The sequence below is a fragment of the Electrona antarctica genome (assembly GCF_951216825.1).
Source record: "Electrona antarctica genome assembly, chromosome: 18".
Classification (NCBI taxonomy): domain Eukaryota; kingdom Metazoa; phylum Chordata; class Actinopteri; order Myctophiformes; family Myctophidae; genus Electrona; species Electrona antarctica.
The window spans coordinates 24139744-24160485 of record NC_136799.1 but is presented as its reverse complement, the minus strand read 5'-3'; the positions used below and the strand labels follow the sequence as shown (position 1 = coordinate 24160485).

Sequence of the window (20742 nt, the reverse complement as noted above, 5' to 3'; positions counted from 1 at the left end):
AAGTGGTTAATGTATGTTTTGTAATAAAATTGAAATCTATAATTGAACTAGTAACTAAAGTTGTCAAATAGTAGTAAAAGTACAATATTTGCCTCTGAGATGTAGTGGGGTAGAAGTAAAAGTACTGGAAATTGGAATAACTCAAGTAAAGTACAAATAAATAATAATAATGGATTGCATTTTTATAGCACTTTTCCAAGTGCTCCATTCATTCAAGTATCGTTTTGAGGGAAATACCTCAAAACGATACTTAAGTACAGTACTTACTGTAAGTAAATATACTTAGTTACTTTCCACCACTGGTGATGTTAAGTGATGAATTTACTTTTGCCCTGTACACATGTGTGTCTAACTGTAGATTAACCACTTAACCCATTTAGGCCTGACCTCGAAATGTAAAACAAATCTTCTAAATCCTCCAGTTTTCTGAAATAAATATTTTCACGATTTTTCAAAAATAGCAGACCTACAAGCTCGTAGCGTGCCACTCGGTGGTGCGCTATGAGCTTGTAGATCTGCTATTTTTCAATAGCTAAATTATAACATAATGTTTAAAACACCAAAAGGGGTTCCCACCCAAAATGGGTTCACTTTTAAATATATTTCAACGTCTACTTGGGCTTGCGTGAACACCCCAGACCGTTTTTAAGTTGCTTGATTCAGTATTTGGATATTTTAACATGCCCCCTTCCTGTAGGCTATAAATACAAATATATCATGGTTAAACTGACGTTTGATGTTACAATGGGTCTGTATAGGAAGGGGGCGTGTTAAAATATAAATAATATATCTAAATGCTGAATCAAGTCTGGGGTGTTCACTAAAGCCTGCACGTTAAAATGACCCCCAAACTACTTAGTGCTACTTTAGTCTCTCTGGGTGTTGTTTTTTCTTTGTTTTGCCAATGGCTTCCCAGATTGCTACTTAGTTGACTGGGATCAGCTCTGTACCTTTACTGTACTTTTCCCCCTCTACGTCAAGTGTTTTCAATTGAAATAGCCATTGCAAGCTTTTAGATCAGCTATTTTCAATGAATGTTCCCCCAGAATAGAATATAGAGTTCAAGTGGTTAAAACCAACCACTCTTGTTGTCATATGTATCTATATCATTCAGATAGCTATTTGCCACTAATTTACTACGTACGGTAACCGTACGGTAACCTCAGGGTTTGTCATATTTCCCCTATACACTCATTCCACACACATTGCATTACTCCCCTTTCAATCACGGCAATTTTTCGCCTCCACAAACAAAGCCCTCTAATTGGTAGAATTGCTCCGTAATGACAGCGCGTTATCCCTGACTCATGCTATCTAATTGCTGCTGCTTACTTAAATCATGGCAGCGCTTGTAGATGCATTAGCGGCACATTTCATACATTAGCCAGGAAAAGCTGGCACACCCATGTCCCCAGGTACACGAGGCTTTGTGCAGCTTATAGTACTCTGAGACCCCCACCCGGCCGATTCTTATAGCACTCTGAGACCCTCACCTAACCCCACCCGGCCGATTCTTATAGCACTCTGAGACCCCCACCCAACCCCACCCGGCCGATTCCTCATCAGATTTCTCAGCACAGTCAATTAGAGTGAATTACCTGGAAATTGTCTTAACAGGCAAATTGCCATAGCAACCTTCACATACTCATAAACGTATGTCTACAGAAATGGCGGTGGAGAGGCTTGTAAAGAGTGTTTTAGTTGAGGACTGTAAATATTGACAGCTTTCTCTCTCTCCAGATCCCTGTGTGCTTTTTAGGTTTTTGTGTTCGTCTTGCTCTTGTGTAGCCAGACTGATTTAATAAATATTTAGAAATATCGGTATTGGCAATTATGCAACCGATGTGTCCTGATTATTCACAATTATAGGTACACATCTTTTTTATAAATACATGAAATCAAATCTCACAAAAACTTTGAGAAAATCTACTGTTTGTTTTAAGTCATTAGAATTGTTGTGGCAATTGTTGTAATATTGGTAATTGGTGGACTAGGATTCTCCAAAATCAGACCCAAAAATCTGGCACGAGCCAAGCTTTACTTTCACTCCCTGCTGGCTTATTTTTTCTGTTCTTATCTTCCCCTATCCTGTTGCTGTCCTCTCTCTCCCTCCCTCCATCCTCACTCCATTGTTCCCCATTGAAATGAAATGAGTCATTTCTTCTGTTGATGGTGCTCTGAAGATGGGCAATTAGCTCTTCGCTAAGTCCCACCCAAGCCCGTTGTTGGCCAATACCACGTTAGCAACGGTTACTAGGTTAGGATCCTGGTCAAGCTGGTCAAAATGGTTAAGCAGTGTCAATAAATATATTTGCTATATATTTGTTATGAGTAAACTAGTCCATTCCATGAATTATTTCGCTCCGTTGTGCAGTTTAATAGTATCTATAAAAATAGGCTCTCATTGACTTCCATTGTAACGGGGGAACAGCTCTCAAAATCAGTCAGTTAGCACATAAGCGAACAAAACAAAAGCTGATTCTGACAGTTTATGACATCAGGAAAACTCTGCCGTTTTATTTTCGTCTTTTGATAGATTTATAAAGTAACTATTTTGGTTGGAGATATACAGTGAAGCGGTTCAGGGGCCTGTTCCACGAAACTTGGATTAACTAATCCAGGATTTAGGCCAAAACCAGGCTTTTTAAATCCTGGTCTTTATAGCCTGGTTTATTCCGTTCCACTAAAGCCAAGCGAGGCTTAGAATGGGCGGATTTAGCGAGCCAGGATCATAAAGCCTGGCTGAATAGACCATAGATATATATAAACTCTAGATAGCTCACCCGCGCTGTTGGCCAATGGAGAGCGACGTCGTTACGTGGCGGCCATCTTACCTCGGGACACATAACATTGTGTCTATGGGGCATGTACTCTTAAATGACCATAGCTTGCTCAATTTTCAACCGATTTTCAAACGGTTTGGTTTGTTATAAACGTCAGAGACGTCCGCATACGTATATGATTTTATACGACGTTCATATAAAAAACATAAATTAAGCAGATGAATCATAGCCACGTTGACAACGTTTGTAATAAACCAACCCGTTTGTAAATCCGTCAAGATTTGAGCGAGTTATGACTGTTTCTGTTTGAGCTGCCATTGAACATACTGTACTGTAGCCCCGAAGTAAGATGGCTGCCGGGTGAACGACGTCAGAAACTCCGCCTTGAGCCATCTAGTGTTTATATATATATCTATGGAATAGACAGCCTGGCTTTTTGTCTCTAGACCCATTCGGTGGAACACAGATTTACTGATCCTTCTTCTTCATGGGGTATTATGGCAGTTTGCATCCTTAATAGTTGCATTACTGCCCCCTTCTGTATATCTCAGTATCTTTACTAATCTATTCAAGACTTACTGATACAAGGACTTAAGCTTCTAAAATAAATACTGCTGCTGTAATTAAAGAGAGAACATACTCTCAATAGTGGATAGACTGAATGATTAACTACCCCAAAAATATAGTTTACATTTTACCACTACTATTAACTTAAAACAGAATTCTTAATATTGTAAGCATAATGATATTGTCGCATTGTGATATTTGGCCATAACTCCCTCCTCTGAGTGAGCTACCTTTGGGGAAGGGGGTTGTTGTCCAGACAGGGGCCAGACCTGTGAACTGTGGGGTCATGGGTTCAATAGTGGGTGAAACGTTACAATGGTAATATGTTGTAAAACAATGAGTAATGGTAATAGTTAGTGGTTTTCACTTTTACAAAAAATAATTATAATATAATATAATATAATATAATATAATATAATATAATATAATATAATATAATATAATATAATATAATATAATATAATATAATATAATATAATATAATAATTCTTCTTAACCGTGCACTCGCATGCACGACAGCAAACCTAGTCTGGGGAACATTCACCAAAAGCAGCTGATCTACAAGCTCACAAGCTGTCATGATGTTGTGCAGCCTATATATTTTGGTTCTTTGATTTTATATAGTGCTTAAATTAGTCCTTTAATGCAGACCGATAAAAATAAGGCAACATAAACCCATAATAATTTAATAAGTGTGGAAAACATCATTGGTTTGTGATCAGTTTGACTGCTTAATGAACAGTAAAGACATCAGGATTAGGTTAAACCTGGCTGTTAGCCTGGTCTGGAGCAGGCTAAGTCCAAAGCATTAGTTTCCATGGTAACTAATGTAGCATCACTTTCATGAAACCGAATCAAGCCTCAACATATCCAGGTTAACTGGTTAAATTAATCTGGCAAGATTAACCAGCTTTCATGAAACCGGTTAATCGCTGATCCAGGATATATTAAGCCAGGATATCTGTTAAATCCCGGCTTAATCTCTAATCCAAGTTTCGTGGAACGGGCCCCTGGTGTTCCCAACTCTCGTTTGTAAACAAGTCGCCATGCTGTTTGAGATGCACCCAGCTGCAGTCCCAGACATTTCTCCTAAAGTGTCTCCCTCAAACACGTCCAAAATTGTGTATGGTGTTTGCGACAAGTGGACGAGATCAAATACATTTGTTTACATCCAACGGCCTGGATGGTAAGCCTGAGACAGAGGCTACTTCAGGAGTGGGTGTACAGATTTGGACCAATCAGATCGTTTTGTAGGCAAACCGGAACTTCTTTCCACACAAACTTGTCAGGGTTGCCAAGTCTGCGTATTTCCCGCTACTTTTGGTGTAATACATTACCAAAACATTAATTATCATAGACATAGGCCTACATAGTATTTATAATGATAAATGCATACAATCTTTTTATTAGGATTATATATGGTCATATTATTGTGTTAGTTTTGGCTTGTTTTTCTTGATTTGGCTTTAAGAGTTGGCTTGTTTTTGGAGGTGGGTTGGCTTATTTCTCTCACACAATGTGGCAACACTGAAGTCAAAACAAAAACAAGACGACGTTGAAATGTTTTATTAAAAATAAAACCGCATGAGTTTTCCTGATGTCATAAACGGTCAGCTTAGTGTTCTAAAAGAGTGACTTTGAGAGTTGTTTCCCCGTTACAATGGAAGTAAAATATGTACTATTAAACTGCACAACGGAGCGAAATAATTCATGGAATGGACTAGTTTGCTCATAACAAGGTAAGAAAACAAACCCTCTTTCTGAGGTCCACACATGCTGTACAGCAAATATATCAGCAAATATATTTATTGACACTGCAAAACCATTTTGACCAGCATTGAAAGCTTGACCAGGATCCTAACCTAGTAACCGTTGCTAACGTGGTATTGGCCAAGAACGGGCTTGGGTGGGACTTAGCGAAGAGCTAATTTGCTCACTCCTCACCCTATGATTCGGGAAAACATAAATGTTACATTTCTGTCTTTAAACTTACAATTGCTTAACAATAGAACAGAAGAAGGGTCGGCGGTTTGAATCCCGGCTCCTCCTGTCTACATGTCGAAGTGCCCTTGGGCAAGACACTGAACCCCAAATTGCTCCCGATGTGCTCGTTGGTACCTTGCATGGCTTCCGCCGCAATCGGTGTATGAATGTGTGTGTGAATGGGTGAATGTAATGCACAATCTATGTAAAGCGCCTTGGATAAAGGCGCAATATAAATGCACCATTTACCATTTTAGCATTTAGAAGAAGGGATTTAGGTAATTTGAGAACAAAAATGGTGTCCTGAAAAGGAGTAAATGGTGCATTTATATAGCGCTTTTATCCAAAGCGCTTTACATAGATTGTGCATTACATTCACCCATTCATACAGGAAACCATGGCGGAGGAAACCATGCAAGGCACCAACCTGCACATCAGGAGCAATTAGGGGTTCAAAGTCTTGCTCAAGGACACTTGGACACTAACTCTGTACTCTGGAAGTGCCTTGAGATTGAATGTGCACAGAATTGAACCAACCTTGAAGAGATTTAGACAAAATTGAACCATAAACCTTGAAGAGATTTAGACACTACCAAGCACTTTTGTACACTGTAGCCAAACGTTTATCTGCAAGACCTGGGAAAGATGGGTGTCCTTTCTGTTTTAATTTTAATCTACTTAACCCCCCAAGCCTAACCACACACCCCACCCCAGAGTAAAGCACCAAAGCAAAATGGCTGCCATGTGAATGGTGCCTTGAAAGTTAAGTAGAATGAAGTAAATAAATAACATAAATAATGTCTCTGCTCTGAACCTAAAGTGCGTATTACGTGTAAAAATAAGTGTCCATAAAATATACTAATGAATGAATGAATGAATGAATTAGCGGTTATTTATCCTTAACGCTGAGTGGACCGTTTATTGATATGATGGCCGCGTTCTCTGCTCTGTCCAAATTATGAGGGATCATCATTTGTCATCATTAAGTGTGCACACAAGCAGCACACACACACACACACACACACACTGTACACACACACACACACACACACACACACACACACACACACACACACACAGACACACACACACATACACACACGATCAGTTATGATTTTGTAGACTAAAAGACTAAGATTTTGATGTTTAGCCGACTAAGACTAGACTATTAAAGACTAAACTATTTCAAAAGATCCACTGTATGTGCATACAGTATACCTTTTATTGTAGATGTTATAACGTTGACAGGGTGTGTTATTCAAACGATACGTCAACAGGTTTCTGTCTCTGTGCAGTGGTTTGGTGATCGTGTCACACGAGTCTACAGAGAGAGAGAGAGGGCCAAGAGGAGATATATGATTTGTGTGTCGAGCGAGCAATTGTGTGGTGGTGTTCTCATATTGTGACGACTGTAATTGTGACTATGATTTGTGTGTGTGTGTGTGTGTGTGTGTGTGTGTGTGTGTGTGTGTGTGTGTGTGTGTGTGTGTGTGTGTGTGTGTGTGTGTGTGTGTGTGTGTGTGTGTGTGTGTGTGTGTGTGTGTGTGTGTGTGTGTGTGTGTGTGTGTGTGTGTGTTTGGAGGACCTGGTAGTGTGACGAAGCAGCACCACCAACAACAACACAATCAATCAGACGGGAGAAACACATCACTTCTCTCTAGCACAGCTTTTGGCCCTGTAATAAACTATTAACTATCTCTCTCCCCCTGTCACTCTCATTTCATCTTCTTCATTGCTCTCTTTCTTCAGCTCTCCCTTTTGTAATCGTCATTCTTTGTCGTCTCCTACCCCTAGCCGTCCATCATGCCCTTCTTTATTTTTATATGCCATTTTTCTCTTTTCCTTGCTCTCTCATTTCTCTTTTTTATATCTTCTCTTTCCCTTTTCACTGCCATTCTCTCTCCAGCTTTATCCCTCTATCGCCACCTCCCTCCCCTCCTCTACGTTCCTCTTCTCTCCCTCTTCCTTTCAGTCATTCCTTCCTTCCTGGTCCAAACACCTTATTTTTCTCCAAGCTGTAAATTGGATAAATCCTCCTTTTTCATATCAACCACCCTGCAAATTCATAATGTTCCACTCATTTGGTCTTTCACCCAAACCCTCAGTCTGTCCGTCTGTTATCATTTTCCACTTACCTCGTCTTTCCACTTTTAATTTATTTTTTCTTTCTTTTTGTGACTCAGTCTGAGTCCCTCTGAGCATTCTCTCTCTATCTCTCTCTCTCTATGTCTCTCTCTCTCTCTCCATCCTTACTCTTTTTTTTCCAGCGAGACCGTAGGAGGCGAACCGATCTAGATACTGTATGGGTCCCTCTGTGAGTCTAAAGGTCCTTTCAAACGAGCAGCTATTAACGCCTGGATCAACGCCTACGCAAGCGTAAAAAAAACAATCCACAATCCAGGTCTGGTCAGTCACGGGGTGTGCGCGACAATTTCACGGGACCGTGTTCATGTAAATACGCTTGCGTTGTCGCCCCTCGACTTCCCCGCGCGGACAGAAAGAAAAACTTCGGGGATAATCTCACAAACCGATGGACTGATCAGTGCTATGTTTCCTATATCTGCACGCCGCCAGTAGGCCACGGTGCATTCCCAAAAAAGAACATTAACTGCATCGCTTCCGTATCTCTTCTGTTTGTGACCAGGTTTGTGACCATCTACCGTGGGCCCAGCCACACCTACAAGGTTCAGAGACTGACGGAGTCCAGTACCTACAGCTTTAAAATACAGGCCATCAGCGACGCAGGGGAGGGTCCCTTCTCCGACACACACACCTTCTGCACCACCAAGTCTGTGCCCCCTGCGCTCAAAGGTACGTTACACACATTCTGCACCACCAAGTCTGTGTCCTCTGCGCTCAAAGGTACGTTACACACATTCTGCACCACTAAGGCCTCACTCAGACCTTTACTGCATTGCTGTATGCTTGTTGGATGAATGTTGTGTAGTGTCATGGCCGCCCCAATGCATTTCCAATGAGAGTCACATGGTTTGACACAACATTTGTGTTGTATGAGGGGGAGGGGCGCAGTCGAAACACAGCCGAAAGCCATACAACAGCTTGTAGTCCAAAATGTGGACTACAAACCATGTGACTTCCATTGGAAATGCATTGGGGCGGCCATGACACTACACAACATTCATCCAACAAGCATACAGCAATGCAGTAAAGGTCTGAGTGAGGCCTAAGTCTGTGTCCTCTGCGCTCAAAGGTATACGTTACATGCCCTGTGTTCATTTCACTCGGGTGATGGTACAAAAAGGAATCAAATGGCAGTGGTGGAAAAAGTACTCAATTGTATTACTTATATAAAATAATGTATCAATACTGCAATATAGAACTACTCTGTACTAGTAGAAGTCCTGAATTCAAAATCTACTTGAGTAAAAGTACAAAAGTATCGGTATCAAAATGTACTCAATTGTACCAAAAGTAGAAAGTACTGATTGTGCACAATGTGCAGAAAGTAAATCTTTTGAAAATAGCCGATCTACAAACTCACGATGCATTGTGAGCTTGTAAATCGGCTATTTTCAAATGACCGAAATGTATATAGGGCTGAAGTGTTTAATGTATGTTTTGTAATAATAATCAAAATCTACAAAGTAACTAGTAACTAAAGTTTTCAGTTAAGTATTGGAAATAATAAATGCCTCAAAATTGTACTTAAGTACAGTAATTAAGTAAATGTACTTAGTTACTTTCCACCACTGCCAAATGGACCATTCCAGTGTTTTCACAGTGAAATTAACAGAGGATGTTCCTGTGCAGCAGGATTGCGGTTGTGTTTAGTTATTTCGTGCCTGTGTGTGTAGACGGAGATGGGTTTGGTTGATGCTGTTGTTTAATGACTGTTAATCATAATTTAGTCCTCATAAGATCACATTGTTGTTCTGACGCAAGACGGCCCAGCTGGCGATGCAAAGCTACAACATGGCTGTCAAACCCATTTTGTGCATTTCGGACATCTGCCGTTTTGAAGCACATTAGCCCTAGATTTAGACGTCTAACTGCAATCTGTGTGAAATGATTAGCTACTAGCTCATCGTTGACTATTATGTTATCAAGAGTAACGTGCATTCACTGCTACAGTCTGTGGGACTATGCTGCTGTGCAACACAGTAACTTTGTCAATATTGACTTCTGAGAGGGTTAAAAAATGCATCAAGACCAGGTTTGTTCCACTTCACTAGTCTGACGAAGTACAGAAAACACAGACTGTGTGTTGTTGTTGCAACCACATCCAATGGAATGGGTGTATTTGTAATCGCCCCAGTCTGTTTGTTTATCCTTCTCAACGATAACTCAGACGGTGGTGGTAGCTTCAGGAATGATCTTTTTAAACTTTATACATTTGGTCCCACGATTCTGTAACCCATTTTTCACCCAGTGCCAATGCCTACGTTGTAATCTTGGGCGCTACTCCTTCTGCCACCCTGGGGAGAGCCCCAAACTGAGCTCATGCTTCCTTCAATGCATGAGGAGTGAGCAGGTCACAGGAATGATTTTTTTTAAACAGACAAAAACCAAGCTCACAGTTATAATAGAAATACGAAAAATAAAAATAAATATGTCACAAATGGGATGTGGGTGTTCTGCTTACCCAGCAAGTTTCACGAAAGTTTTTACTTATAAAATTACTTTGGGTCTATTGGCTTTAAGAGAGTGATGCATGCAATTCATACCCGACTGTTTTATGTTAACAATTGCCGGTATTTGAGCTCTCTCACTAATAAGACACCCTTGGCACATTCCTATGCCTGAGTGCGTCTGTGCTGCTGAAGTTCGCTGCACCAGTTGTTACACCTAATTATTATATCTCCCAGGCTGACAATTTCATTATTTAATCTCTGTCCTCCTGTTCCCCTTTGCATTCATACAGCTCCCAGAGTGCACCAGCTGGAAGGGAACATGTGCGAGGTCACATGGGAGACCATCCCGCCAATGAGGGGAGACCGCGTCAGCTACGTGCTTCAGGTGCTGGTGGGGCGCGAGTCTGAGTACAAACAGGTTAGTGTGTCTTGCACACACACACACACACACACACACACACACACACACACACACACACACACACACACACACACACACACACACACACACACACACACACACACACAGAGAGAGAGAGAGATAAACAAACGGGGGGTGAAATGAGGACAGTGTGTGCAGCTGTGGCTTCATTCATTGTGTGTTTCCTACCTGAGCAGCAGAGTGTTGCAACAACAATTCAGTTCCATGTAGATAACCCCGACCGATGCCAGAATTTTGGGTCCAATGCCGATCCCAATTTTCTACTTTGGCCTATAACGACATGCCAAAAATAGGGAGAGCAGGTTGAAAGTGGTTAAAAATCGAACCGTATCGGCTGCATAATTGCCGACACTGCTGTCGTCAAAAAGGTCAAATGGCCGATATGTCGGTCTGGCTCTGGTTTGATGTGACATGGAATACAAAATATACACTGACATTTGCAGGTAACACAACAAAACCAGCATGATGCAAATACACACACACACATCCTCTCAGGCTCACAAAACACCCTCCACACAGAGCACACACAGGAGACAATTGCACCGTGCCAGCTATTGAGTACTATTAGGTGATTTTTAATGATAATTACTGCCAAAGAGACAAATTATCATTATCAAAGTTAGTGGCTGGAACTGTTATGGTAATGGGATTGTGTGACCGGCACTGCGAGTGATACACCAATGGGCCGTGGACAATAAGACCTCGTCTCCAATGCAGTCATTGAATTACTGAGCAGCTGGAGCGAGAACCCACCAATACCGGAGAAAACCAAAGCTGTGCCTCAGTGAGACTGTGTACATGTCTGTCTCTGTGTGTATCACGGTTAGTCGGTTTGTGCGTGCGTGCGTGCGTGCGTGCGTGCGTGCATGCAGTCTGTGCACATGCATCAATTGCCTACATGCACTTTAATTTCACTTACCTACTGGCACATTAATGCGCTAATTAGATTTGTAGAGATAGAGACATCTGACAGAGATAACAAACATGCACGCTCGTTGATGTCAAGGCAATTATGTTCATGCACTGTCTGTCAAATAGGTCTACATCTATTCTAAGGTAGCATCTAGAAGTACTGAAGAGTGACAGTGACCCATCATTTTACCTTCTGATAGTTCTACTTGAATGTTGTCAAACATGAAATAGTGACTCATGTAGCCTACCAGGCCGACACATTTCTGTCAGGACACCTCATGAATGGATAGAATATAATTGTATTGAATATAAAATGAGCAATATATTATGGTTTGGTGATGAATTGGATCTGCATGTATGTACTCTGATCAGTCCATCCACCATAGGGACTCAGTCCATCCACCATAGGGACTCTGAATCCCCCGTACATACATAGCAGATCCAGAACAACAGGTCGTAGCTGGCGTGGAGGCTGCTGTTCAGCAGTGTTTGAGCAAGACAGCAGTGATTAGTGCAGCAGCAGCATGACGGCAGCAAAGCAAGCAGGAATGATCAGTGTGGGATGTCCTCGTTACCGGTGCCGCGTGTTGGTTCCCACAGCACTTGTTTGCTGGCTGGCAGCAATTGGTGTCTTTGACAGTGTCCTGCTAGTCTCATTCTCCTGGCTGCTATTTTCTAGCTCACCCTTGGCATTCCATCATACAGATTCTTGTTGGTAACATGTGTACTTACTGATGTTAAGTACTGCATGCAGCATTCTGGTGTAGCACCCATTTAGAGACTTCTGCAGGGTTGGCTTCAGAGTCCAGCATTCACTGCCGTATAGGAGAACAGACTCTACCTACCGTTACATAGAAGAAGCTAAGTTTGGTTTGACTGGCGAGGTTGGAGTTCCATACACTGGCCATGCCGTTCAGTGCCTTCCTCACTTAAGGATCTTGCTCCGTTGAGTTGACCCGTGAGTGAACCCATGACTTCCTTCAGAGCAGTGCCTCCTGTTGTTGTCAGAGGTGAATGCTCTGATGGGATGTAATAGGTGTTATAGGTTAGTCCCACTAGTGTTTCAGCAGGTGTCAACGTCACAAATACAGTTTGAGAAGTGACAGCTCGCTTGATCATGGACAAGGCTGGACAGGATGTCGCCATCATGCATGAAAACCGTTGGCGCGCACAACTTTAACAACTACAATTATTCAAGGTTTTATTACTTCCCAGACCTAATGTACACAGTACAGACACACGCGCACGCACGCACACACACACACACACACACACACACACACACACACACACACACACACACACACACACACACACACACACACACACACACACACACACACACACGTGCAAGCAAACTTGCACTACTAATGACAGCTATTAAAATGCACTGACTGGGAGACGTTCATAAAGACAACAGCTGTCTCACTGCTGCTCTTTCTCTGTGCGCGCACGTATGCTTTTGCCCAGGACCGAGCCTCAATAATGCTTGACACTGTGCAATTGTCTGGCCTCCTGCTGATAACAACTCTCTCTCGCCCTGTGCACGCGCACACACACACACACACACACACACACACACACACCACAGGAAACAGACAGCTTGCCAGAACAAAATGACAGAGAGGATACTATCTCACGGTATCCCGCAACGCAGCTGTGTGTGTGTGTGTGTGTGTGTGTGTGTGTGTGTGTGTGTGTGTGTGTGTGTGTGTGTGTGTGTGTGTGTGTGTGTGTCTGTGTCTGTGTCTGTGTCTGTGTCTGTGTCTGTGTCTGTGTCTGTGTGTGTGTGTGTGTGTGTGTGTGTGTGTGTGTGTGTGTGTGCGTGCGCGTGTGTGTTGCACTCCCAGCATGATGAAAAGAGGAAACACAGATGACGCCTTGACTTTTTTCAGAGTTCTATCACAGCCGTAGATGAGGTCCTATCCCATAATGATTTGTTTTTAGCCCCACTAGCAGCGGGGATCAAAGAATGTCTTTCTGACTACCACTTCACTCCCAAACAAGATAGTCTTGCTGTCGTTTGGAAACCTTGTACAGTATGTCCAAAACGGTTACTATTTTATTATTTAAAAATGGTTTTAAAAGTAGTGAAAATAGCCGATTTACAATCTCACAATGTGTCACACCGCAACGCGTTGTAAATGTGCTATTTTCACTACTTTTGTGGGACACTCTTGTATGATGAAGCAGGGCATTACCTTACGAAAGAGTTCTGGAGATACGAGGTAGGCTTCTGCCCTACAGCAACTGATTTTGGTGACCCCATGACCTCGCATCTGGCACCACCCCCTTGCCCATCCCCTTTGCAAGTTAATCTAATGCACGGGTTGCAGGAACTGCAATTCTGCCACTAATAAATTATTCATTCATTTACTCACTTTTATTTGGAGCATCTTTACACATTAACAGCGTGACAAATAAACAAAAGTCCTAAATATTCCCCAGAAAAGAGCCTTTATTTGCGGTGCGGAGGCTCTGAAAAATGTACCTTGTTCCAAATGAACGTTGCGCCGCTTTATTACTGCATCATATTTGACTCCTTTGCTAATGAAATTGTAGGAGCCATTATGATGGTGCTACAGTATCTTATTTTTTATGTTGGCAATATTATTTTTGAACACTTGGCGGCGTGCTTTAGAGTGACAGCACTGGGTGTGTATTTAGAGGGTCACACAGGTGAAGTGATCAGGTTAGACACAGGGAGCACAACACAGCCATCCTTAGGGCTGCCTTGTAGGGTTTTTAGATTCTTTAGTCTTGTTTTTCTGGTAGTCTACTACTTGTAATTTAATGTACATTCCTCAGTTTAAGGCTTAATGCTGGTATGTTTAACAGCCTGAGTATTCCACACGTTTCTTTTTCTCAGCCATGTAGAGTAGAATACTCAGCTGTGTCTCATCTGCGCCATCTCTAGTATAATCGCCACGATATAATTACAGTGGATCCACTCGGAACAGTGTCCCACAAATAATAATGTACTGTAATAACCACTGGCATAGGCCAGATGATGTTTAAGTGGTGGTCACATAGAGATTAGAGAAGCATGCTGGTAAATGGAAGCTGCTTGTAGTACAATTAAGAATACCTTGATCAGCCGCTAATGTTGAGGTGCCTTTGTTATGATTGACTGCAGCTGTGACCTGTGAACATGTGTAACTGTAATATAGATGTGCGAGGGTGAAATAGTCTGAGAAAGATCATGGATGCTCAGTGATCCACGGGCTAAATAGAGTATGGAGCCCGAGTGCAACAATACAAGTGACAATTATTTAATGATGAGATGTACGTGTGCGTGTGCACGCACGCACGCACGCACGCACGCATGCACACACGGGGTCCATGTTGTAGTCATTTCGCTTTATTATCCGCAGTCTTTCTCAAGCAGAACGCATCGTTTGTTGAAGGGAATCAAACCTTTATTACATAGCAGGTCTCTCTAGCCACTATCCAAGCTTGGTGGGTAAATTATACATTTCCTGAATCCTTAGGGTCTGTACTTGTCATACACATACAAACAAAGAGCTCAAAGTGTCCCCTTAAAAATGATTGAAATATGTTCTGGACATAAGCCAATACCAGGATATGCATTGCATTTATGGCTAAAAGGCACATTTTCAATGGGAGAGGGTAACTTTAGCAGCTGATAACACCTAGCTGTGACTCAGGAAGGTTTATCATACCAAAATATTATCTGCACCAAAGTACAGGAAGTATAGTGGATTTATTTTTTAATTAATTGAAATTCAGGCAGATGGTGATTTTGGAATGTACCAAGCATTCTGAATGATGAATCATCAGTGTTAGGAGAGTAGGCAATTTGGCCAAAATATGATAGTTAGTTATGAGATTTCTAAAAAGAAACGGGGGATATAGGGGCCATCTCTCTAGGCCGGGGTTTTCATCTGATTGTGAACCAGGGACCACCACCCTGACTAAAAATCAACCTCGGGACCACTGTTATGTGGGCTAAGAGGAATGCTTTGATAATACTTGCTATACATCCTGTTTCTCGACCAATAGAGGGTATATGCGCATGCATAAAGTGAATGGCAGATTGAGTGGCAAATCGAGTGGCAAAGTGTTTGGATGTATGGACTGTCAAGGTCATAAAGTAGTTCTCAGTAGGCGTTCCCGCATAACTTACGGGTATGATGATGATGTCACACGCATACCCTCTACAGTCCACAGACTACTAGTGGTCGCATGGCATCATTTAGCCTGCAGGTGGTCCATAAATAAAATACATTTGTTAAATGTATTAAAATTATATTTTAGTAGTCTATCAAATGTGAGACAATATTTGAATTAATAGGTGTGGTGTGGGAGATAAAATATTATATATTATATATATATATTATATTGAAATAAAATAAAATAAAAACCTGTTAATTTGTTGCACGAATATGTGCAACAAATGACAGTATATCAGGTATATTTGCATTATTTAACTGAAATGTGCGAGTGGTCCAGAGCTAAAGAAAACACAGATCTATTCCTATCCCACGGTTACCCTTATTCCATTCGCTTACTTTATCCAACCTTCCACTAAACTAATGTTAACTGAAATTCTGATTCGTATCTTATGTATGAGTGAGCAGACACATGTAATTATATTTCCTAATAATGACTTAATCAGGCAATTCGGTACACCCCTTCTTGAGATTCCATTTCTGTGGAATTTCTTGACTTCCCAGTAAGTGACTCGTAACTGACAACATTGACGCATCATCATAGGTCACCAGCAGGGCACTTAGTGCACAGTTCTGTGGAAGAAAATAAAAAATACATACATACATACATACGTACATACATACATACATACATACATACATACATACATACATACATACATACATACATACATACATACATACATACACCCATTTTAACCAAATACATACATACATACATACATACATACATACATACATACATACATACATACATACATACATACACACACACACATACGGTACACACACACACACACACACACACACACACACACACACACACACACACACACACGCTGGTGCATTCTGATGGAAGTGCACCCTGCTGTAAGAAAAAAATCCCATCCCATTTTATTTCTTTACTAGGCGTTTTATGGTTGTTTCTTTTTTTAGCCAAGCCAATAAAACTCTAACTCTCTCTCTCTCTCTCTCTCTCTCTCTCTCTCTCTCTGCCACCCCCTCAGGTCTTCAAGGGAGAGGAGGGCGTGTTCCAGATCTCTGGCCTCCAGGGAAACACTGACTACCGCTTCCGCGTGGGCGCCTGTCGCCGCTGCCAGGACACGTGCCAGGAGCTGTGCGGACCCCTGAGCCCCTCGTCCCTGTTCACGCTGCGTCGCCAGGAGAGCGCATCGCCGGGCGAGCTGTGCGCCGTGGGCGTCGGCAAAGGGGTGGCGGGCCTAATCTCGAGCGACGAGCGCTTCGCCGCACTCATTGTGTGCGTGTTCGCAGGCTTCTCCATTCTCATCGCCTGCCTGCTGCAGTACTTCTTTATGAAGTGAGGGATTTTTTTTAATTTTTTTTACTATAGGATAGAAAGAGAAAACAAAAAAACGCAGAGAGAGAATTTTATTAAACGTGAAAAGAAAAAAAGTCTACGAAACAACGGAATTAAATCGCGACAAGACGACAACACTTGAGATGTACTTCTAACGCTACGTACGCATTGTAGTCCCAAGTATCGATTCAGGCTTTTCCTCGTCTCTACATCTTTTTTTCCTATCTCTCTCTCTCTCTCCGTTTCGGCCCATTTCTCTCTTCGTCTCTGTCACCTTTGTATGGTTGTCTGTCTCTTTTTTGTATAAAGGATCCATGTTGAGGGAAGCCTTGTCTTAGGATCCATGTTGAGGGAAGCCTTGTCTTAGCCATACCTCGGTTTGGAAACGAAAAGCTCATAATCAAGCCTTAAAATAGTTGCGAGCAAAGCAGTTGCTCCTCAGACTGCATGTTTGTTTTTTTTGCTTTTTTATTCTGTCTTTTAAAAAACACACAAGAAAACCCAACATATTTGATTAGCGGAAGTGTATTTTTCTTGACAGTCATCGCCTCTTTTTTTTTTTTTATGTTTAAATAGCTTTTTTCTTTTTATTTGCAGCAGCAGTCTGTATTCATTCAGCCGTATTCCAATGTAGGCCTTCAAAGCTTTAGCCATATGTTATTTGGTTTGTTGCTTCTCTATACCAGCCGTAGGTCAGTTCATGCAATCTGCACCTGCTCTTGCACACATACAGTACATGCATACACCAAGGCGCATGTGCAAAGACACACACATGCACAACTTTGTATACAAACACACATGCATACAACATGCAATGACAATGAGAAACGCATCTCTTAAGAAGTCGATCGCAGATCTCTTCAGCCTTTAACGATCTTTCATTTGTTCGTTCGTTCGTTCATTCATTCATTCATCTACCAAAGCGATGCAATCCATGCGTGGTGTAAGATGCTGCTATCCTGTGATTTTATTATATCTAAGAAAAGAATGGAAAACCAGTAATCTAATATATATACACAATATATAGATATATATATATAGTATAACAAATATCTATGACGCTATAAAGGCGATGTAATATAAGTGATGATCAAGTAAGGGTTTAAAGGACAGTGTGAAAGGGTAGGAGATGTCATCAACTTCAGGTGCTCACAATCCACAGCTCTGAGGTCAGCTCAGCAGCTGGTGGCTCATGATAGAAGAAGCCCTAAAACAGATCAGTAACTACAGACCCTCTGCTGTTAACCATGTGAGGAGACTTGTTGGCTAAAACTGACTTTAGATCAGCTGATGGGTGGAAAACTCAGCTACGAGAGCTTCCCTAGCTTCCCTTTAAACGGGAAGCTAGGCTGGGGTTTTGGGGTTGGCTGCATCTTAAGTGGAAGAGGCCTAGCCATATGGCGTATGATTGGCTCTTAGCACCTATTGTTGCTCTCTGGGATAACTTCTTTCATGTTAGTACCATTGTACCGGCCTGTTTAGCTGTAGCTTTTATTCACAGTGCGCCCATAGCGTCACAGGCCCAGAGATGCCAACAGCTTGATAGCTGGGGCTGAGTTGCACCAGCTGAACATAACTGAGTTAGGGCATACTAGAGGCTTAGTAGCTACTAGTTAGTTTAGTTCGTTTGTAACTAGTGAGTTACAAAATTCTGTTGCACCATGACTAGTTATAGCAATATTTGTGTATTTAGACGGAACAGCTCATATTAATTCTTTCAGCGCCATTGCTGTTGATTAATGGCAATTGAAGCCTAATTTTTGATACTAACGCTTACCGCCATTGCCGTTGATTAATGGCAATTGCGCTTTTATAGTGCATTCGATCAATCGAGCCATAATGCTACTTACGTTACCGGTTAGCTAGCTATGTTGTTAGCACAGCACTGGATCGTCCATCTTAGATCGTCGTCGCCATAATAATCCATTCTATCTGTTTCTTTCAATCGCCTGTATCTCCTATTCCTTGTCCCAGATGGCATTTTTGGTCAAAACAGCGTTTCTTTGACGGCACAGAGCCGGCGATGTGGAGCTCTCCAGTGCCCCGGTTTGGATTCATATTGTAAACAAGGCCTGTCCAGGCTCCGTTTAGCTTCCTAGTATAATCTACTTCCGGTAGACTGGAAATGTGGCTTTTCAAAATATGAGCTCAAATGCGAAAAATGCTGGCGTGAATTAGATCCTAATTTTTCAATAAATGCTAGCGCTGTAAGTGTTAACAGGTTGACTGCGGACCATTTACGGCCGTCTTTCAGGCTAGACTGCCTATGTTTAAAGTTACCTTTGAACAGCCACTGCACCGACCGCTGAGTTGCTTGTCATGAAAATCCACAACGGTGTAATCGCTTGTTGTAGTGTAGAAAAGTATTCCATAGTGGCGACCACAACAACAGACCGGGAAGCGCACAGCTTCCTCCTCTGGCAGCTTCTCCATTGTAAACAATAGGGACTCAATTTCCCATAACCCTTTGCACACCGGAGCGACGGACCTTTTTGTGGTGACGTCATCAAAACGCGTCTCATATCCCATTCTGTCCGGTGGATTGCCTGTATGACTTAAAACTGATTAAAAACATGGATTAACAATGAAAACATAACTCGGGCAACTCGCGAAACTCAGGGAAAGTGTTCTACAATTAATTAACTCAAGCAACTCGTGTTTAGAAGTCAAAGTGTTTATGGACAATACATGTAAGAGATAATGTATGTAGTGGTCATTGTTTATAGATAAATCAGGCTGATTAACCACCGACAATGACCACTCAGCCCTACATTATGCCCTTATTACACGGCTACTTAATACATAAATTAATAAATTGACCCAAAACACAACAAAACAACCTGTATTTCCTTCCTTGGTAATGAAAGTATTCCCATAAGTGTCGCACTGGCCGCAGTGGCCGGTGTCTGCCCAGCTGCAACACAATCGGAAAACAAGGAAGTGAGTTGATCAAATAGAATCCATTTTCGGGTCCTGCTTCGTCTATTTCTCGCTCAAATGTTTTCAAAAACATTTTTGAGAGCAATGTTTTTCTGTAAAAGACACTGTTGTGTGATTACATGTCTGTCATGTTGGAAACGGCAGTAAATCAGCGGAGCATAGCAGGTGCTCCGAGGGTTTGATTAGGCATCGGTCTGTTATAGAGCGGAGCGGTCATTATCCAGAAATAACAGATGGATGAATTTGGCGATTGACCAATCAGAATCAAGCATTCAACCAAGCCATGTAATAAATCAATGTAATGTAAATACACCGGATTCAGCAAATATGCTAATTTACATCCGCAGTCTCCAATTCAATTGAACATTGGTTTCACCTGTGGACACATAGAGATATAGGCGCTAACTCACTCTTTTCAACAACGATAACTTCATCAACATCATCTTCCAGAGTTCCATTAACTGTTATGTTGAATTATAATGCATCATTATAATGATGTAAATGTCATAAATATCCAATATATCTATCTCGTAAAGTGTGTTGGCGAGGATGGGGTCTACATTTGTTGTTGAAGTCAGAGCCGTCTGCCATTGTAGACCGCTCTGTGGACTTGCAACTACGTAGTCATTACTTATAAAGATACAAATAACTAATTTGAGTGGTGCAACAGCTCTAATTTTTGTAATGAACTTCTTTACAATATAACTAGGCTAAGTTTGAACTTAGTGTGAGGTGGTGCAACCGGCCCCTGCTGCAGGTGTTAGCTAGGAACGCGTTAGCAGCTAGCTTGAGCTTAACTCCCCCCGCTGGCTGGCCAGTAAGCCAGCCAAAACAGTACTGAAGCTGTACTTTCTCCTGCCAGCTAGTCTGTGAATCAATACCCACGTCTAAAGACTTTCTCCTCTTCTCCTCCCTGTAATTATCTGTAATTTCCTTCTGATCTCACCTCTAACAGCTCTCTCTCTCTCTCTCCCCCCCCCTGCTCCAGGTCCATCCCTCCTATTTCTTTTCA

At 41.8% G+C, this 20742-nt stretch overlaps 1 protein-coding gene across 1 annotated transcript in view; it reads left to right on the top strand.

The window, feature by feature from the left end:
• Positions 1–17470, top strand: part of fndc3ba (fibronectin type III domain containing 3Ba) — a gene marked incomplete at its 5' end in the record, with an annotated part of 122265 nt that extends 104795 nt beyond the window's left edge. Inside the window, 3 exons of the mRNA XM_079528915.1 lie at positions 7978–8144; positions 10216–10343; positions 16480–17470. Of these exons, the coding sequence (XP_079385041.1) occupies positions 7978–8144; positions 10216–10343; positions 16480–16794 (610 nt within the window). The 3' untranslated portion in view covers positions 16795–17470. The remainder of the gene's footprint in view (positions 1–7977; positions 8145–10215; positions 10344–16479) is intronic.
• Between the last annotated feature and the right edge of the window lie 3272 nt (positions 17471–20742).